Below are 18,097 nucleotides of genomic sequence, written 5' to 3' on the forward strand. Positions count from 1 at the left end.
GCTAAAGATAATTCTGGCTAAGTACAGTAGGGGGAGCCGGCCCTTGTAAAGCGCTGCTGCTACTGTCAGGGTCCCCTAACTCGATGTAGCATCGCGTTCACTTAGGAGCCCCCACTGTCACTTCAAGACCAATTTTATTGTCCAGCGTCCAAATGATTCAATGTTAGCTCTACTGCCAGCAATACGAATGAGGACCCATGGGATATAGAAGGCGGATAATTGAACGAAATGGAGCGAGCTGCTGCGAACCGGTGAGCAACTCAGCAGCGCTGAGGTGACCTTGATGGGTACTGTCTATTGCATGTATGTAATAGTAGCCGGGTTAGAGACTTGCATCAGCTGGCATTGGTTTGAGAAGCAATCGTCGACTTGGGTCCTGAATGCCAAGAAAACGACTGTGGGACCCTCTTCATCTGGTCTGGGCTGGACTAGAGGATGTGCACCGCCAACAACGAAATGGAGCAATAGGTTGGCCAGTATTGTTTTGTCTGGTCTTTCCAACTTCCTCTCCTTTGAGTTTCTCCTATCCCCGGTTGTAGCGACGACGCATATGAATGCTTTCTTTTGGTTTGCTCGTTCATTACCAACTTGCTACTGTCCAAGGCGAGGAGGTTGATATCGACAGCCAAACCCTTCGACGCTCATTTCTGTTCCTTTCATTCAAACCAAGGCCCTTTTCTTAGTGACCAGTCAATCGCTCGCTCTATGGTGTTATGCAATCCACCGAAACAGACTTACCATTCGCTGTACCCAATCCTCCTATTCTGCCCGACCCCCCTCAATTGATTGAATACCTTGTTTTTACCGCTTCTTTTTGGCCTGTCCGAGACACAGGATCCCATTCACGGCAATTAGAGTAAACATAGTCCTTTCTTGATGTCGGTGTTCATGTTCTGGTCAAACTCAAAAGGTTGCCCTCTGACGACAACACCAACACAAAGCAACACCCAACCAGTCAACCAGCCACTATTGCAGCCAAACCAGCCACTGTAACGCCAAATCCGGACGTGTACTACTACCTACCCTTGCACCCGCCTTCGATCCTGCGGTGCAATTCCTATCGCATAGCTTCTGCCGCAGTTCAGGGACCGTCCCATCTCAAAAAGATTGTACTCATGGTTCATGCAAAGAGTGCGATCCGCCACAATCCTTTGAGTACATTTCCTGTCCGGCAGCTGGTAGGCACGTCATCACACTGTTATTCACCACTACCGACCACTATTCAACATTCACAATAAGAAGCCATTATTATAAAAACAAGTGCAACTAAAACCCATACCAGTTCTTTCAGCACGACCCTGTCACACGGACTTCCGCATGCGACAGATATATCACCAAAGTAGCGTATAGACGCTGACACTCAATCGCTTCAAGCGGCTAGTAGTGAGGAAGCTATAACACTCTTTGAACTCACGATATTTCCTGCGATTCATTTCTGACACGGCAACGACGGCACGCCGCCTCACCAGTATCCCGACATTATGGGTTCGCGCCCTAATTTCATTGACCTAAGGTCGACCTCGTCGGCGTCGGTCGCTACTAATGGCTCACGTCCACTTCGATCCCCAAGGTTGATTGCAGGAGAAGTGCCTCCCGGTCTGTCACCGCTTGATGCTTTCGCTGCACAGAGTCGGCTGCTTGCGAGGCAGCTCCAAGACAGCCAGAAAGATGGCAGAAGGATGAGCCGGTTGCCACCTCTTACCACCGAGAGCCCGCTGGTTGTCCAAGGACGCTCTGAATACTTTCGTTCACTATCGTACGACTCGTCCGAAGGACAAGAAGGATCCCCACAAGAAGACAAAGGTTTTGGAATGACTACATCCGTGGAAGAACCGATCGACCGACCAGTATCGATGCATCCCCGCATGAGTCGCATTCCTCCTACGCCGGATCAAAACGAACCGCTTCCGAGCCATCTATTTGCCCAGAAATTTGCCGAGCGTGGTAGACAGCTTGGTCGCTTGGAAGAAACGGATTCTAACGGTCCTTATGGCTTCAGAAGAGAGCAATCACCCAGCGATCTGGAGGGACTGACGGAACGAGTTACCGAGAGAAGATCGATGGACGAAGATGCAAATTCTAGAGACGCATCATTCAACGACACTACTCCTGTCTCAGCTTCACTGCCACCATCACCAGAGAAATTGAGCAGGCAAGTATCACACGATTCAGGCCTTGCGCCGCCGAGGACTCTGTTTCCTAAGCGCTCCTCAAGCATCATGTCACAACCGGAAGAGTACCACCACAACGACAACTTGAGTGCCTCATTCCATTCCCAGCCAGCTCGAAAGATGTCAGGCGGAAGCAGTTTCGGGATGACAGGCCTGTCATCTCCAGCCATTGCCAATTTCCACCCATACCAAAGGTCCCCTTCTATCAGCTCAGTCGCTTCGTTGCCAAGACCGTCTTTCAACTTCTCTAGACCGATGAGCAGAGCAGGAACACCAGGCCTCGAGACACCACAACGGCAAGCATCGTCCGACAGCCAACCATCCTTTATTTTGGCAGATGACACCGCTCATACCCCGATAAGTATGCACAGTGAAGCATTTACAGATGATGATCCCAAAGCCGCACCATCGTATATTCATTCCAAGTATTACTTGCCAAGAGGCAAAGCGCTACAGCGAAATTCTCTGATATTCAACCCAGACGATATCTCCAAATTTACAAATGAACAATCCTTAGCACCGACCATTAATGCTCAGCCGTTTGTAAAAGGCCAGGCACCGCCCTCGCCACCATCGAGGCCTGCAAGTTCCTCTTCACGAAACTTAGATGGACCGCCACCACCAGTGGATTCGTTCTTGGCTAGACCGTCCCTGGAACGAAGCAAGCTGTCCAACGAAATGTCTGTCACCGGAGAGCCGTCACCGAGGCCATCCATCGCAGATTCAAGGCCATCGGAAGATGTACCAAGAGGGCGGCCCATGACCTCGCCATTACATGACCAGGCCCGGGGTAGTACGCCAACGACCGTGTCGACCAATGACTCAGCTAGTACTATCAAGCCAGCGAAGTCGATAGCATCAACTGCAGCTGAAACAAGCGCAGAGGAACATTTGATGAAGGGTATCAAGTGTCACGAAGAAGGGTCGGTGAAGGAGTCCACCTACCACTTCCGATTGGCAGCCAAGGGTGGAAACTCGACAGGAATGTTGATGTATGCTCTGGCTTGTCGGCACGGTTGGGGGATGCGCCCAAACCAAAAAGAAGGCGTAGAATGGCTACGAAAAGCAGCCGATGGCGCAAGCTTAGAAATAGCCGAGGATGAAGATATGGTCAAAGGCGGAAAGTCAGTGGACCCGACTGAGCGCAAGACTCGTAAAGCACAATTCGCCCTTAGTATCTACGAACTTGGTGTCAGCCACATGAACGGATGGGGTATTGAGCAAGACAAGGCTCTAGCATTGCGGTGCTTCGAGATCGCCGGTAACTGGGGCGACGTCGATGCGCTAGCCGAGGCGGGCTTCTGCTACGCCCAGGGTATTGGCTGTAAGAAGGACTTAAAGAAGAGCGCGAAATTCTACCGTGCCGCTGAAGCCAAGGGAATGACTATGCCTGGAAACAGCTGGTAAGGTTTACTCCTCGTGGAAACAAACAATGACTAACGAGCATTCAGGATCCATAAGCCAAAATACGCAGATGATGCCGTTAGCATCAAGTCAAAGAAGGCTCGAAGCAAGTCGAGAAGCCGTGGCATCTTCAGGCGCCGAGAGACCAAGGTCGATGAATGAGAGAACCAACTATTTCACCAAACTTACAATACGGGATTTTAATATTGGTTGATATGGCGTTCTGGGAGGAAGGGAAGGGGTTCCCATGACATTTTTGCGAAAGCATTTACAGCATAATGACTCGCATTCTATTCTATCTGCATCGAAGCCGTGGGTGGGAAAGATATGTGCGTGGTCACGGAAGCGCTTCACTTAGTTTCTTGAAATCTTGCGATTGAGGCATTTTTGAGCGGTCGATAGACAAATTTGGCGTGGTCTTGTGTTCTATACCTGCATATTCGTGTTTTATGGAGATGAAGTAGCCACCAGCGTTACTAGATGGAGGCTGAGCCATATTCTGCCCTGAAAGGCAATATAAAGACATTTCTAGGAGGCAATGTCAGTTTTATGAGTGGTGGTACATCCCATGTGCCGCTTTAGCATACGAACCTTGATAATCTAAAGAATCCAGTTAGACATGTTACCTTCCGTGAGTTGAGGTGGCATACTGTTATGGTAGTCAAGTGCCCATGAGGTGAACGATAGCCCAGCAGACTCGTTTATATGGAGCCCTAAACACTGTATGACAAACAAGTGAATGTACAATCTTCAATGGTACCCTTGACTAGGATGAGGCTCTGTGTACACACATATCAAACCATCTATGGAGTCCAAGTTAACGGTCAATAACCCCATTAAATGACCTAGACTGTAGACTGCGGCCACTCTCCGAGCGGTCTGAAGCAAAGCTGTCTGCTTCGCCCCATTGATCCGGCTTCTGGAAAGCCTCCAGAGAAGCAGTACTAAACCTAGCGTATTTTGGAAATCGTTTAGCTATGCTCAGCAAACACACAGGATTATCCTTTAGTTTGTGACTTCTCAAAGGGCCATCAGAAGTCTTCCGAGAAAATCATTAAAACACGTCAGAAAACCTAGGAACAAGCGCGGAACATTAATCAACAATGTGGGCTTTGAAAATACAACTACATTAAGTAAGAAATAGTCCAAGTCCGCATAGCAAGGAAGCCTGACCTTGCCGCTTTAAGTGCGCTTCCATCAAGTGACATATTCTTAACATCTGGAGGAGTCCAACAAGTCGCAACTACGTAGCCTAAAACTTTACACCATTAGCTCAACAGTTTGTCTGTTGAGACTCAAAGACTTTTCATCCGGACTAACCATTAACAGTCTTTGGAAGGTGAGGTTTGCGGGCTGAGGAACAAATGAACTTCCTTCAGTGCACTCCAATCAAAATGGAGAATATTCTTCTTAAAACTTGCTCATGCTATAGTGCCAGTTTGGCACCGTATCCCTGCATCCATACATCCTACTCCATGCCAGTTGCAGCCGACCAGATCGTGGACAAACTTGACGTGAAAATGAACGCACAGTCTGGTGTGGACAATGTCTACCGGGTTTCTGCAGTAAATCTTTATTAATATTATTATGTTGGAATACCTACACATGCCCCATTGAAGGAGGTTCCAGCTAAGCCTTGCTACTTACTGGCTTGTCAGAATCTGCATCCGACGAACGTGGTCAAGAAATCCTAGCGTCAAATACCTGCTCGACTTCTTGATGGTTCAGATCAGCTTGAGAATCATGCATGGCTTGACCATCATTTCGTTAAACTCAATCATACAAGCATACCGCAACTACTTCTTTTTCACTGGGTCTCACAAAGTTTTCGTCCTTGGCGATCCACGAAGTTGGTAAATATCCGGAAATATGAACGAATAATTGATGCCCTCTGTCATTGGAGCTGAGCATGTTTGTGACCAAATACAGTACGCTTAGTTGATCTAATTGAAAGCCTCTCAACAACTCCAGCATGAAAAGAAGTTTCTTCCAGCGTATTCCAATCTCCTCTTGACCCTCTTTCATATTTGTTTCTCGACCCAAGCCATGATTGTGAAACTTACCCAATTTTCCTTCCTTGTCCACTTGTGCAGAGAAGCTTCGCTGACACACTGAATTCCCACATTTTACTGGCATGGGAAATCTTCAATATCATCATCATGGTCGCGATTCCGAATTTCGCCAATATTGTAAATACGATCTCTAAGGCCTTTCTCCACTCTACGATTATTCCGCTGTACAAAGGTGACCACCCTATATCACCCATGGAAACCGGTCCAGACCAGGTGGTCTTCACCGTTGTGAACAAGCACACCTCGGCAATCAAGGCTTTGTTAACACGAGGTTGTGGTCTGTCTGGTTGGTCGCCACACCCGATCATGATCCTCGCCAACAACACAGAGTACGACGAGATCATACTCACTGGCTTCGATGGCATAGGGGGTAGCTGCGATGACAGCGACCCTAAACGTGCCATCCACCTCGACGTTGGCAAAGTCGACGTCAACGAAACAATTAGGTTCCTCATCCCCAGCGGTTGGCACGGGAAGATGTCCGTGGGCGATGCAAACTACCATTTGACTGGAGGATCCGAGACCCTCCTCGAAGGTAGCTTTCTTGAGCAAGTGAACGGCAATGGGGAGACCAAGGTTAAGCTGGATTTTGATGTTAGCATGGTGTAAGTACTCCTCAGTAAGCCTCACAACCTAACTTAACAGTCTACAGTGACGGTTTCTCGGTCCCGCTCACATGTTCATGTGGTGATGAAGTCCTGACCGGATGCAGCTGGGACTTGTTGTCCTTGAACAGATGCCCGGTAAGTGCTAGGACCTAACACTATTTTGCTATTTTGCTATTTTGCTATTTTGCTCATACCGAGAATGGAACAGGAAGAGGACCAAGGTGACGGCGTTTGCAGGAATCCCCTCCGGCCGGATGAGAGCGTGAGTAGTGCCACCGAGTTTTTCCAACCATGCGAAGGCGCCGCCTATACGTTCCCCCACGACCACGGCGCCAATATCAACGGCAATCCCCAGTGCCAGTCAGAAGGTGTCACTTGCTGCGTTGGTACAGACTGTGATCCGCATATGAACCAATGCACTGGTGTTATGTCTGGGGAGGAGATCTGCCAGAAGTTCTACTAGTTGGCTTGAAAGTAAACCTCGGGTCCGTTGGACTGTTCCATTTGTCTGTTTAGTCCCTACTCTACGGACACGTAATGATTCGGGGTGTTGCCGCGATGCACAATTAAAAGGGTATTTCCCCGCAAATTGGATTGCCTTGAATAAATCGCTTGGGATCTTTTCCTTTTGATCGCTTCATCCTCTGCGAAATACTGAGAAGGTTCTAATTTTTTGATAGGAGGTCTGGATTTCACAGCATGTCGAATGGACCTTGATTAGAGTTACATAATGCCCTATCGTGACAATACCCAATACTCTAGTGGAGAGTAGTCCCGAATTACGTGGAGGTTTCAAATTTTATAACTACTCGACACTGTGTCAATACTACTTCGACGAACAGCTTTGTTTCCATTTGATGTTTGCATAGCGGCACTTTCAACGTTCATGTTCGCACTTTCTCTCACCGGTTTAGCAGGCCAAATCAGCCAGGCAGCACCAAACACATTGTGTAGGTAGATACGTTCAGATGGTTCTACCATTATTTTACTAGTCTAGCGAGGTCCGTTCCAGTATGAGTCTCGTTGCTCACCCAATAATATTCTCTCGGCTCGTCTATATGTCAAATCTTGATATTACATTAATCATTCAGGGGGTATCTTCCGCGGTGTCTCTCGCAAGCGCTATCCAGCAGCGCATACTCAATAAATATCATGCTCTTGTAAATTGTTGCTCCCTGTTGTGCCTGCAACTTATTATTGCTTACGGACGAATCTTGGTGTTGTGGTTCCATTCCAAGCTGGGTAACTCGTATGCCAAAGGCCGTCATCGTACGAGGTAGTCGACACGGGAACAGGCGTTGTCAGGTAAACTCCTGACGGAGTTAGGGGTAAAGTAGTCGAAGTGATACTAGCAGTTGTCTGCGTAGTCAAAGAGTAATTCAGAGTCGAAACTGAGGTCGTGGTCGAAGTAGGGGCGGCAGAGGCGGTGGAGGTTTCCGATGTGACAGTCGGCTGTGTAGACGACGTGCTCAATATAGAAGTGCTCAGTGTGGACGATGTGCTCAGTGTAGATGATATGTCCAATGTTGAGGTCACTGGAGTGGTAGTAGTGGTAGATGCTGAGGATGCAGTTGTTGGACTGATGGTCGTAATTGTGGATGTCGACGTAGGTAAATATGAAGTGATTTGGCTGGTTGTGATAGGTGTAGTTGACACCGAGGTTGTCGTCTGACTAGTTGCAATCACTGTAGACGATGTTGTTGTTGTTGGTGGTATCACTGTGGTAGTGACTACGTCCGTAGTTGGTCGAACATCAATGACAGAGACCGTGGAAATGACCTCTGTAGTGGGCTTGACCGTCACGACCACCGTATCTGTTTCTGTGACCGGCGGCAGTGTTTCAACAACAGTCTTGGATACTGTTTGTAAAATTGTGGTAGCCGTTGCACCTCCAGACCCAGATTCTCCATCCCCTCCGCTACCGTCGATAGGAACAACGGAAACCGAGGCTCTTGTCGCTAGAAGCGGCGAGGGAGAAGCTCTTCCCCACCTCAGAAAAGGCAGCGCTGACGCAGGAAAACATTGAAACGATATCGCGAACAGAAGCGAGACAGGCAGATTGGATCGCATCTTGACAATGAGTGTGGTTCAGGATGCTGAATACTAGACAGACTGGAAACGAACCTTGCAGAGTTGGCTTGACTTGACTTGAGGGATCTGCAGGATGAACGAGAAAAGGAGAGACATTCTAGACCTACCAAGCTGGCAATGGTGCTTTTATTGTGGGCGACTTTTTCTTCTTTTCTGACAATAGGTGTTATTCAGATGGCTGGCTGTCAGGCGTGTTACTGGCATGTGTAAGGGTTGTGATGGACCCTGGAGTATGTTATTAACTCTGGTGGCTGGAAACTGCATGGGATGAGTGTTGCCTTGTGATTGGCTCGGTAGCATGCCAGCCACCTACTTTTGGCCGGAAAGGGTAAGCGACATACTGTACCTTGCGCTAGCGTCGACTTGCACATGAACATGAGAGGTAGAACACGCGGGGGATGGCATCGGCAAGACTTGAGGCGTGTTTACAGCGACAACGGCATAAGTTGTCAACGCCAAAACGTGCATGGCCTTTCTTGCAGCCCGCAACGAGTTTAGAGTTTCAGTCATATCTCGGTGCTTCGGTGAGACAGGTTCTGCGCTTTTTTTTGGGGGGGGGGGGGGGGGGGGATGTCTTCAAGTTGTTTTGTTCCCTATGTACATAACGTATCAATTCGGATTCCCGGCAGCATTGGTTCGTCAACCCTGGGACTGAGTGAACAACTTCCAAGTTTGTTTGGAGAGGGTTTGGGTGGGGCTGTGCATGGTTCCCTTCACTACCAGTACCCTGATAGATATAGATGCCATAGACGGTTTTACTTTCGAATCGAATCTATCGTAATTCGCAAGACTTCGTACTTCGTTCGGATCCGTAGATGGTAAAGGAAAGTGAGGCGATCAATATTGCGAGACCTCCGATGACAATATTATGTTCAAATAAAAAGAAGCACAGCACCTTATTCCCTGAAACAGTGTCTCCCTCCAGCCAGCAGTGACCGACACAGTGGTACTGGCTGGTAGAACGAAAAGCTTACACCACCACCTACCTACTTATTACTTTACTGTAACGGATCTACGGATTATGTGCCCATGCAACTTGCAAGTATGTACATGTGTATTCTCTGCATACATTACACAGGTGCCTGCTGTGAAGGCTCCCTATTGCACGTCATCTCTGTGGCGCATACATGGAGACTTGGACTGCCCCGCGCTATTGATCGTGTGTCCACATTTGAGGAGCAGTTGTTCGGACGATCCAGTCCAGGGATAAGCGTGCATGCATCGCAAGGACCAACTCTTATTTTTCGAAACGCCGATAGAAAGATCATAGTTGTGGCTCTGAATCACACTGCACTATAGAATCACAAGGACCGAACAAGTCGACCTGTCACCATGCCATCATTCCCATTTTAGACCGCCGCTGTACATAATGCGAGAAGTGATGCAAACCCCGTACATCTACACTGGCCGGCAAGCGCAGCTGATTTGTGGAGCAAATATTGTGAGATGACGTTGAAGCCTGATCTGATTGTGCTCCGCCACCAAAATCTGCAAGCTATCCGAGCTATGGTAGCTGAAAGGGCAATCACAAGGTGGGCTGTTGGCTCGCAGTGGTCTTGGCCACAGTAACCATTCAAATAACCCAAGAGCGCCCAGCGAGCATTTCTTTCGCACGGCGCATACATAGCCTCAACGTGGCAATTCATATTCGCAAGCTCTGGTCTGAGACTCTAAGGCAAAAGCGCTGAATCCGCCGCCGCTGTTGACTCTTCCTTTAAAACCAAAATATCATTTTGTCTTCTCGCAGCTGAACTGTCTTCTGACGACACCTCCATATTTGCGAAGTCCTAGGACCTTAAATCACACCCACGACACGACACGACACGACACGACACCGCACCACACCACACGACTTGCAACCTCACCTTATTTCAACGAGTTTCATGTCTTATCAGCAATACAACTACGGCCAGCCAGGCGGTCCTCCGCCGGGACAGCAGTATGGTGGATATGGTCAACAGCCTCCTCCCGGCCAGTACGGCGCGCCGCCGTCAGGACCACCACCTGGTCAATACGGTGGCTACGGGCAGCCCCCACCAGGCCCTCCCCAAGGTTACGGTGCACCACCTCCTCAACATGGAGGTCATTACGGCGCGCCACCACCGGGGCCGCCCCCAGGGCAGTATGGCGGTTACAACCAAGCTCCGTCGCATGGCAGCCCGTACCCTCCACAAGGTGGACACTATCCTCCGCAAAATCAACCTTATGGCGGCCACTCACCGCAGCCTCCGTACCATCAGCAAGGCTATGGCGCACCGCCCGGTGCTCCTCCACAACAAAGTTACGGTGCCCCTCCACCTGCGTGGGGTGGTCCTCCAACTCCAGCAAGCTTGGGATACGGCCCGCCGCAGATCATTCAATGGGATGCCAACCCCGATGCTCAGGCCCTGAGGGGTGCGATGAAGGGTTTTGGTACAAACGAGAAAGTTTTGATCCAGGTGTTGGCCAATAAAGACCCGTTGCAGATTGAGCTGATCAAGGACACCTACATGCGCACTTTCAAACGGAGTTTGGAGAAGGACATCATTTCAGAGACCGGCGGTTGGTTCGAAAAAGGCTTGGTCGCTATAGTTCAAGGGCCGTTGCTCCATGATTGTCACTCACTTTACAACGCCATGAGCGGACCAGGCACTAAGGAGAAGATTTTGAACGACGTACTGCTTGGTCGCTCGAATGCAGACATACAAGCTATCAAGGGCAAGTATAGGCAGACCTTTGGCAGATCACTCGAATCTGATGTGAAGGGTGACCTGAGCATGAAGACCGAACGCCACTTCTTGATTGTCTTGGGTGCTGCTAGAGCCGAGGATAGTGCCCCTGTGATCCCACAGGACATTGACCGCGACGTCATGGACCTATATCGTAGTGGCGAAGGCAAGGTCGGCACTGATGAGATGATGTTCTGTTCTATTCTCAGCACCAGGAACGACAACCAGATTCGGGCAATCGCGCATGCTTACGAGCAGAAGTTTAGAAAGCGTCTCGCTGATGTCATCCGCAAAGTAAGTTCAGCTCATACATTCAATCATACTAGAAGAGCGTACGTGCTGACAATTTTACAGGAATTCAGTGGTCACATGGAAGATGCATTATTATACCAGTTGAACCATGCTGCTGACAAGTATATGCACGCAGCTGCCATGCTTGAGGATGCTATGGCCGGACTTGGTACAAAGGACCATTTATTGATTGCCCGAGTGGTCCATTATCATTGGGATCGTCCCGCTCTGGCTAATATCAAGGGTGCATATCAGCAGAGGTACAAGACCTCCTTGTCCAGGCGCATCAAGGGCGAGACAAGTGGTGATTACGAGAGGTTGATGATTGCCTGTATCGGCGAGTAATTGTAGCAACAGGTTTTCTTGCATTTCGGTTTCAGGGCGAAGGCGTTGGTGGATGATACCTAGTTGCAAATTCGTTTCATGAGGAGCTCGTCGCAGGCTGGTTGGGTTGAGCTTGGTGACAGGCAACACAATTGAATAATCCTCGCGCTGAGCAGCTGTGTGCAAGTGCAGAAATCGCGAAAACATAATCTTGTTTCTGAGTGTTCAGATTGCTTGATACCTAGCTAATAGACGTCGTGGCATTTGCAAGCGTCGAATGTTGTTAAACCAACCTTGGACAGCAAGCGGCAGGTTTTGTGCTCGTAATGTCTTTGGAAATGAATATTCTCAATTGTGCAAGATTGAGAGCGCAGCAAACGACAAACGCATGTTCGTTACCGATGTAAAGGATGAAAGGTTGATCCATACTCTATCATAGCCCCTCCAGTATACTCGAAATCTCACCATGGTAATACGACATATGTACAAGTTGACAACTGTGCAACGTTGCGTAACGATAAGATGACCTCACGGCGGCTGTCTTAGTTTCTGACAACGACCAGCGCTGCTACCCATCTCCCGCTTGCCTTGTAGTGCTGCATTCCAAAGACGAACGGGATTGTTGCAACGCATTGAATGAACCTGTCAAGTTGCATATGCGACATCTCCACCGGGTGAACTACCAATAGATGCTACCATCATGCTCCGCACTAATACAGCGGTGAAGTTCGCCCTCCCCGCGTCGCGTCGATGGATAACGAGGATCCTACTCCACTTGGCTTGACGCATCCTGATCCACTCCCCAGCTAACTGCATTTCTTCTGTCTGACGAACCCACACCTCAAATATGAATCTTTCAGAATATATATGAGTTTCCATTGAGGTATACCTACGTCTTTTTGCTGAGTGTGATGCGTTCATTCTATGCTCATGGCTATGAAGTACAGAATCTCCTCGCCGGGGAGTCTGGCTTCTCCCAGGATTCCCACTTTGTTACTCATAAGAACTTGCAGATCCTAGAGAGCACACCATTCACACACTCTGTGACGGACAGCCGATACAGCTTCATTACACAAGCATCAATTGCTGGAGCTCTGGTCCTCATCTATTTGATACGACTTTCACTGCCGGCAGCGCCTCAGTGGTGCAGCAAGTTCGCCCAGGAAGATGCCTGGCAGAACGCGCCGCGCACAAGGAGATGGTCGTTTCCAGCCGTTGCTCTCCTTCTGCTCTCCATTGCAGGTCTTGCTTTGGCTACAGTATCAGCAATATATGAAAACTCTTGGGCATGGCTTGGCCTAGTGCCCTGGTTGGCTTCCGTTCTGCTCGTTGTCATCGCCCGACCGTCGAAGACACCCAAAACATTGTTGACTATACTGTGCACTACTACTCTTAGCAATGCATTCGCCCTTTACGCAAACTACAAGACTCTACGAGAGCTAAATATCATCTACCTTGGAGAATTGTGTATTGCTATCGGCTATATCATCATTATCCTATCAATGCCTATGAGGGACCCCGGCTTAAGCGCCGAGGGTATTGCTGGGCCACATGATAAAGCGACGAACAAGCTTCGTAGTCCAGAAGATAAATTGACTCTGTGGCAGTTCATGACGGTCTCGTGGATGGGCCCAATGATGCGAGTGGCTTCAAAGAAGACCCTCAATGACGAAGATGTCTGGTTGCTGCCTTTTGAATTCCAGCACAGCCGCCTTCATATGCTATTCCAAGACCTTCGAGGATCGCTTATTTGGAGACTGATTTTGGCAAACGGATTGGATCTCATGATCACTACATCTTTAGGAATACTGGAGATGGTTGCCAATCTCTCAAACCCAGTCCTGCTCCAACGCTTGATTGCTAGTATTCAGAACGGCTCGAGGAACGAGTCGATATTCTATGCCATTACTATATTGGCTGTACGACTGGTAGCCGCACAGTCTGCCGTGTTCACCCTTTGGTACAGTCGTCGCGCCTACGAAAGATCTCGTGGTGAAATGATTACAACTGTGTACGCCAAGACATTGACCAGGAAATCCCAAGGATTCCAACCTTCAGAAAATGACCCAAAGCACGTCAATGGCAATGAACTTGATGGTGGAAAAGTTGAAGAAGGCCGATTTGCCCGTCTACTTATTTGGCTAAAGATTCGCAAGAGTCGCTCGGAGAAGGCTGAAACGGCGAAGGCACCAGCGTCCATGGGAAAAATACTAAATTTGATGAGGAGCGACTGTTACGAAGTGGCGCAACGATTTTGGGATTTTCCAGCCCTTATCACAAAGCCATTACAGTTTGGCCTTTCGCTTTTCTTGGTTTGGCAGTTCTTGGGTTGGCCTTGCCTGCTTGGTCTTGCATGGGTCGTATTTATCCAATTACTCAATGGGCTTTCTGTCAAGGCTCTTATTTCACGAGAAAAACGCCGAAGAGCTGCTACAGACGAACGCCTGCAGGCCACCTCCCAGTTCGTGGAGGCCATCCGCCATCTCAGATGGTATGATTGGCAAGGCAAATGGCTCGACAAGATTATGGTTGCACGAGATAGCGAACTACATCTCAAAATCATAACCGGTTTGTGGGCCGTTCTTTTGGGGACTATAAATATCTCTGCAGGGGCCTTGTTCCCTGTTATCACATTCTTTGGCTACACCTACATCGCGGGCAGGCCTTTGTCGGTTGATATTGCATTCCCAGCTCTGCAGTTGTTCAACATGCTAGAAACTAGTTTGAAGGAGCTTCCCGATTTGTTCATGATGCTTTTGAATGCTTCTGTTGCTATCGGCCGACTGGATGCTTTTATGGCAGAGCCTGACAAAGACGAGGGGTTTTCAAACGAGGAAGCTACTGACATTGAGTTCCGTGATGCTTCCTTTGCTTGGCCTGGAACTAACAATCCTGTCCTATATGATCTCAACCTCCACTTCACTACTGGTCTTGCAGTGATTCTGGGACAAGTCGGTTCTGGAAAATCCGCCCTTCTGCAGGGAATCCTTGGCGAACTTGATCGTTGGGCTGGCGACTGCATTCTTCCGCATGAGATGGTTGGCTACTGTGCCCAATCTCCATGGTTGCAACACATGAGTATTCGTGATAATATTCTATTCTCGTCTCCCTACGATCCTGTACGGTATAAACAGGTCATCGAAGCCTGTCAATTGACGACTGATCTCGCGAGTTTCGAGCACGGCGATCTTTCTTTCATCGGAGAGAACGGAATAGGACTTTCTGGGGGACAAAAGGCCCGAGTTGCTTTGGCCCGTGCTGTTTATAGCCAGTCCCGCATTTTGCTTCTTGACGATCCTCTGGCACCATTAGACCACAACACCGCCGAGACCATTGTTCAGAAGCTCTTCCGTGGTAGTCTAGTTGAAGGTCGGACGGTGGTTCTGGTCACGCACCGCGTCGATTTGGTAACACATCTAGCAGACCAGGTCATTGAGATACAGGATGGAAAAGGTCGCATATTGGACATTGATGAAATCCCGGAACAAATTGCGACCTCGAAATCCGCAAATAATCCAGAAGAAGCTCATGAGGCTGAGCCGTCCGCGGAAGAACAGGATGCCGCCATTCGTGACAAGTTCATTGAAGAAGAACACCGCAAAGACGGCGGTGTTGTTCTGTCGGTGTATTGGACTTATATCAGAGCAGGGAAACTGAGGTGGTGGGCTGTCCTTATTGTCCTATTCACCATTTTCCGCCTCGCGCGCGTGTTCAGTGGTTGGTTCTTAAAAGCCTTCTCTGAAGCTTACCCGGATAAGCAAGTTGATATGGATATGGACGTCGCCTTTCTGGCCCGCAGAGTTGTCTTCGCTATCGTGGAAAGGGGAAGGGATGGAAGTGGTTCTTTCGCGGATCGTTTCTTCGACAACCTTCCTCCCCCCTACGAGAATGTGCGACCATGGTTGATTTGGTATCTGGTTATCGCTCTCGCGATGACGGCATTGTTCACCATCGTTCAACTCGCTCTGCTTCTCATCTTATACGTCGCTGCGAAGAGTTTATACGTTCAAGTCGTCACAAGGGTGAGTAACGCCACATTCCGGTTTTACGATGTCACGCCTGTGGGCCGGCTGATGAACCGATTGACCTCGGACATTGGAATGTTGGATGGCGGTATCATATCACCATTGCAGAACATGGCTTTCTTCTTCCTTACTTGGGCGACCGCTATGGTCATCATTGCTTTGGTCACTCCTATTTTCTTCATATTTGCCATTGTCATGACGCTTGGATTCGTATACATATTCTTGCAATTCTTACCTGCATCACAAAGTCTCCGTCGGCTCGAGATGGTCTCCCTGAGTCCTCTCATGTCGAACTTTGGTATTTTACTGGATGGTCTAGCGACAATCCGCGCATTCAAGGCGCAACCCAACTTCCAGAACCGCAATATCGTCGTCACCGATGCTTTCCAACAGAAAGACCATTTCTATTGGTCGCTCCAGTCTTGGTTGATGTACCGTTTCGACTCGCTGTCAGCAGTCTCGACCTTCGTCCTGACCATGATCGCCCTTTACAACGGGCTATCTCCTGGTCTGACTGCTTTCGTGCTGACAACAGCTGCCCAATTTGTCGACGCTACTCATATGCTATGTAAAGTTTACGGGCAGCTGCAGATGGACTTCGTCTCGGTCGAACGTGTCATAGAATTGTTGGAGCTTGAGGAGGAACAGGTCGGCGATATCGACCCGCCGGCTCACTGGCCCGCTTTCGGGGACGATATCGAATTCGACAACGTCACAATGAAATATGCACCACACCTGGAGCCTTCACTCTCCGACGTCAGCTTCAAGATTCCTGGCGGTTCGACCTGTGCCGTGCTCGGAAGGACGGGATCTGGTAAGTCCACGCTTGCTTTAGCCTTGCTGGCAACTCTACGCCCAGAGACGGGCAGCATTCATGTGGGCAGCATGGATATCTCACGGGTCAATGTACACACCTGGCGCCAACGTATCAGCTTCGTTGCTCAGGACCCGGTGCTTTTCCCGGGCACACTGCGGCAGAACATCGATCCGCTCGAGGAGCACTCAGATGCAGAGTGTATTGCAGTACTGCATCGTATTCTGGGACCCGAGTGGTCCTTGACTTCGCATGTCGAAGGCGGCGGCAAGAACCTCAGCCAGGGCCAGCGGCAGCTGGTCGGCATCGGGAGGGCGGTGCTGAGACGCAGTTCTGTAGTTGTGCTTGACGAGGCGACGGCGTCCATCGACAAAAAGACGGCCCTAGCTATCCAAGATGTGCTCAGGGACGAGTTAAAACAGAGCACGGTGATCACGATTGCGCACCGGCTTGAGGCTGTCAAGGATGCTGATTGGTACGTCCGGCTTGATGCTGGACGGGTAGTTGAATGTGGTCCCGCAAAGAATTTGCCACCACCTTCCGATACGAAATAAGCTGCGTTTCCTTTTATTTGGAGTTGATATACATATACATATACGTTATTATTAGATATCGCCGACAAACTATATAGTACCGTGGGGGTGATCTCGAAAATCTTGCAAGACTAGAAACAAGTATATTGCGTACCAAGTTGAATATATTTACCTGAAGGGTTTTTAAGACCACGCCTTTTGAAATACGCTGACGGCTCGTTGCCCGTTTCTAATGTGTTGTCTCGTCGAACCGATTCAGGCATTCCCCAAGTTGCTTTGGGATTCAAAGATTGTTCGAGCCGGAAGTATAAGGTAGACGTCCTTTCAATAGGTATTCATGGGTTGGACAGAAGAGTGACATACATCATTCGAGTCTATTGTGGTTTTAATATCACAACTTTCGGCATAGAGAAGCATCCGAACGACACCTCTACCTCTGCTGCACGACCTGATAAAAGACTGCGCCGCCTTAGCTATACCCACCACCAAGGTATGCCGTTCAAATCTTGTTGATCCGCGTACACCATCCAACGTTCTTGGTCTACTAGGCCACTCTCGTGTCCATGACGCACGAAACCTTCCGCACGAAGCCATACAATTTTCCGAGACATAAGAACTCCCACTACCATGAGAGCCTCGTTAGGTAGGCCATCCAAATATTTACAGCAGTGAATATCGGGGATCATCAACAAACTGATGTGAGAAACCAGACAGTCCAATCACTTGCGAGTTATTCAACACAGAAAACATTATTTAGTACCACGTGATTTCCTGGACACATCCTGCCCTTGGAGCTGCTACAAGTACATAAATGACGCTACGATAACGCTACCTACTCCAAATCATAGTCAAAGCCTGAGGGATGTTTATTTTATGCCCCTCAAACACGATACTCGTGTATAACGTTGAGCTGATATCACTATTTGATGATCTCAAACTTATTAACAAGGAACCTAAAACGTTGTTATCATTATTCACAACTACTAGACCTCTCTAAGGGACTGCGAGAACTTTTTTCATTTTATTCTTTTTTAGGACACATCGGACTTTTCGATA

At 48.9% G+C, this 18,097-nt stretch overlaps 5 protein-coding genes across 5 annotated transcripts; 4 read left to right on the forward strand and 1 right to left on the reverse strand.

Moving 5' to 3' along the window:
• Positions 1-1,481: 1,481 nt before the first annotated feature.
• Positions 1,482-3,737, forward strand: BKA67DRAFT_594096 (uncharacterized protein; the record flags this gene model as incomplete). Its single annotated transcript, XM_046105017.1, has 4 exons — positions 1,482-2,259; positions 2,299-2,365; positions 2,402-3,574; positions 3,623-3,737. 4 exons carry the CDS (start codon positions 1,482-1,484, stop codon positions 3,735-3,737), a joined length of 2,133 nt encoding a protein of 710 aa, XP_045955073.1.
• A 1,997-nt stretch (positions 3,738-5,734) lies between these two features.
• Positions 5,735-6,808, forward strand: BKA67DRAFT_681650 (uncharacterized protein; the record flags this gene model as incomplete). Its single annotated transcript, XM_046108925.1, has 3 exons — positions 5,735-6,252; positions 6,300-6,390; positions 6,464-6,808. The coding sequence occupies 3 exons, from the start codon at positions 5,735-5,737 to the stop codon at positions 6,716-6,718; spliced, it is 864 nt and encodes a 287-aa protein (XP_045955074.1). The 3' UTR covers positions 6,719-6,808.
• A 409-nt stretch (positions 6,809-7,217) lies between these two features.
• BKA67DRAFT_367708 (uncharacterized protein) lies at positions 7,218-8,513 on the reverse strand. The gene is made up of 2 exons (XM_046096465.1): positions 8,454-8,513; positions 7,218-8,379 (listed from the first exon to the last, which is right to left on the reverse strand). The coding sequence occupies exon 2, from the start codon at positions 8,323-8,325 to the stop codon at positions 7,450-7,452; it is 876 nt and encodes a 291-aa protein (XP_045955075.1). The 5' UTR covers positions 8,326-8,379; positions 8,454-8,513; the 3' UTR covers positions 7,218-7,449.
• Positions 8,514-10,229: 1,716 nt separating this feature from the next.
• Positions 10,230-11,690, forward strand: BKA67DRAFT_661531 (uncharacterized protein; the record flags this gene model as incomplete). The annotated part of the gene is made up of 2 exons (XM_046107833.1): positions 10,230-11,348; positions 11,409-11,690. 2 exons carry the CDS (start codon positions 10,230-10,232, stop codon positions 11,688-11,690), a joined length of 1,401 nt encoding a protein of 466 aa, XP_045955076.1.
• A 793-nt stretch (positions 11,691-12,483) lies between these two features.
• BKA67DRAFT_575213 (ABC transporter) lies at positions 12,484-17,229 on the forward strand. Its single transcript, XM_046103480.1, has one exon. The coding sequence runs from the start codon at positions 12,581-12,583 to the stop codon at positions 17,060-17,062; it is 4,482 nt and encodes a 1,493-aa protein (XP_045955077.1). The 5' UTR covers positions 12,484-12,580; the 3' UTR covers positions 17,063-17,229.
• Positions 17,230-18,097: the final 868 nt, after the last annotated feature.

This window comes from Truncatella angustata (genome assembly GCF_020726525.1).
Source record: "Truncatella angustata strain MPI-SDFR-AT-0073 chromosome Unknown BKA67scaffold_7, whole genome shotgun sequence".
NCBI classification, from domain to species: domain Eukaryota; kingdom Fungi; phylum Ascomycota; class Sordariomycetes; order Amphisphaeriales; family Sporocadaceae; genus Truncatella; species Truncatella angustata.

Bases quoted from the DNA above. Each gene is read 5' to 3' on its own strand.
- BKA67DRAFT_575213 (XM_046103480.1), top strand. From the start codon at position 12,581: ATGCGTTCATTCTATGCTCATGGCTATGAAGTACAGAATCTCCTCGCC.
- BKA67DRAFT_367708 (XM_046096465.1), bottom strand. From the start codon at position 8,325: ATGCGATCCAATCTGCCTGTCTCGCTTCTGTTCGCGATATCGTTTCAA.